Source organism: Colobus angolensis, unplaced genomic scaffold (genome assembly GCF_000951035.1).
Source record: "Colobus angolensis palliatus isolate OR3802 unplaced genomic scaffold, Cang.pa_1.0 Scaffold169, whole genome shotgun sequence".
NCBI classification, from domain to species: domain Eukaryota; kingdom Metazoa; phylum Chordata; class Mammalia; order Primates; family Cercopithecidae; genus Colobus; species Colobus angolensis.
The window spans coordinates 529,902-532,117 of NW_012114810.1; the positions used below are offsets into that span (position 1 = coordinate 529,902).

The 2,216-nt window shown below is 44.8% G+C and overlaps 1 protein-coding gene across 1 annotated transcript in view; it reads left to right on the top strand.

The window, feature by feature from the left end:
- The window catches only part of PRPF3 (pre-mRNA processing factor 3), a 38,259-nt gene that overhangs the window by 18,962 nt on the left and 17,081 nt on the right, over positions 1–2,216 (top strand). The window contains exon 9 of the mRNA XM_011937953.1: positions 693–777. Coding sequence (XP_011793343.1) covers positions 693–777 — 85 coding nt within the window. The remainder of the gene's footprint in view (positions 1–692; positions 778–2,216) is intronic.

Below are 2,216 nucleotides of genomic sequence, written 5' to 3' on the forward strand. Positions count from 1 at the left end.
TGAGCCACCGCGCCCGGCCTGTTTTTGGTTTTTTAAAGACAGAGTCTCACTTTGTTGTCTGAGCTGGGAGTGCAGTGACACGATCTCGGCTCACTGCAACCTCTGTCTCCTGGGTTGAAGCGATTCTCCTAGCTCAGCCTCCTGAGTATCCAGTACTACAGGCAAATACCACCACACCTGGCCAGTTTTTATATTTTTAGTAGAGAAGGGTTTCACTGTTTGGCCAAGCTGGTCTCAAACTCCTGACCTTAGGTAATCCACCTGCCTTGGTGTCCCAAAGTGCTGGGATTATAGGCATAAGCCACTGCGCCTGGCCCTGCTCCATCATTCTGATACATGGCTTTAGTAGATTTTATCTTAGCCTTTCCTTGCCCATTTTTTGTCAGCCACTGTTCCAGGGACTTATTGTCACTAATGAGAGAACATAGCATCTATCAGCTGTGGCATGGTAGAAAAAAGGCTGGGAATGACTGCTGTGGAGAGTGTGTTCAACCATAGAGGGACTCAGTTTTCTCATTGTAAAAATTATGTGTAATTTAATTATATATTTTAGGTACGTAAATGCTATTTTAGGTATATCAAGCACAAGAACCCATTATGGAGAATGGATTTTTTCGTTGTATTTCTGAGACACCTCTCTTAGAATCATCTCTACCCACATATCGCGTTTTCTTTCCTTCCTACAATTTTAGTACAGAGGAAAATCCCAAGAGAGAAGATTATTTTGGAATCACAAATCTTGTTGAACATCCAGCCCAGCTCAATCCTCCAGGTAATGTATAAATTCCTGAATCAAGTCTCTATAGCAGCATTATCCACTGGAAATTTATACAGTGATGAACATGTTCTGTATCTGTACTGTTCAATACAGTAGCCACTATCCATGTGTAATTCTTTTTTTTTAATTCAGTTTTTTTCCTAACAATAGTTTGTAGTTTGACCAGTGAACATACATTTTAAGTGCATATTCCTGTGCTTAGAATTTCATGAGACAGCCAAGCATGGTGGCTCATGCCTCTAATCCAAACACTTTGGGAGGCCAAGGCAGGAGGATCGCTTGAGGCCAAGAATTCAAGACCAGTCTGGGCAACACAGTGAGACCCATCTCAAGGAAAAAAATTTGGCTGGGTATGGTGTCTCATGCCTATAATCACTGCACTTTGGGAGGCTGAGGTGGGCAGATTGCTTGAGCTCAGGAGTTCCAGATCTGGGCAACATAGCAAAACCCCATCTCTACAAAAAATAAAATCAGGCGGACATGGTGGTGTGCATCTATAGTCCCAGCCTCTTGGGAGGCTGAGGTGTGGAGGATGGCTTGAGCCTGGGAGGTAGAAGTTGCAGTGAGCTGAGATGACGCTGCTGCACTCCAGCCTGGGTGATACTGCCAGACCTTGTCTCAATAAAAAAAAAAGAACCCCAAAAATTTCATGAAGCTTTACATTTACAGTTCCCTGGTTGTTCGTAGGAAGCAGCCCTCAGCTTGCTCCTTTTATAGAACCACATGTTGTCGTGGCATCCACAGTTAAATGCAAATGCAAGAGCTAAACTCTTGGGTTGGTGTGTTATTAGATGCGATATGCTCCACTGCCCACTGTGAGGGATGCTAACTCCAAAGGACTTTTTGTTAGTTTCCCAAAGTTGAAACTAGGAAACAAAGTTGCTTTGTTTTTTTTTTTTGAGATGGAGTTTCACTTTTGTCACCCAGGCTGGAGTGCAATGGCACGATCTCCATTCACTCATTCACTATAACCTTCACTCCCCCACCGGGTTTAAGCGATTCTCCTGCCTCAGCCTCCCAAGTAGCTGGGAGTATAGGTTCCCACCACCACACCAGGCTAGTTTTTGTACTTTTAGTAGAGACAGGGTTTTGTCATGTTGGTCATGCTGGTCTTGAACTCCTGACCTCAAGTTATCCTCCCACCTCAGCCTCCCAAAGTGCTGGGTTTACAGGCGTGAGCCACCGCACCTGGCCCTAATTTTGTTTTGTACATTTGCCAGGGATCATTGAATGAGGGGGTTTAACAGCTTAAAGGAAAACAACTAAGAACACTACTTAAGAAAGAGGCTGGCCGGGCGTGGTGGCTCAAGCCTGTAATCCCAGCACTTTGGGAGGCCGAGGCGGACAGATCACGAGGTCAGGAGATCGAGACCATCCTGGCTAACACAGTGAAACCCCGTCTCTACTAAAAAATACAAAAAATTAGCCAGGTGTGGTG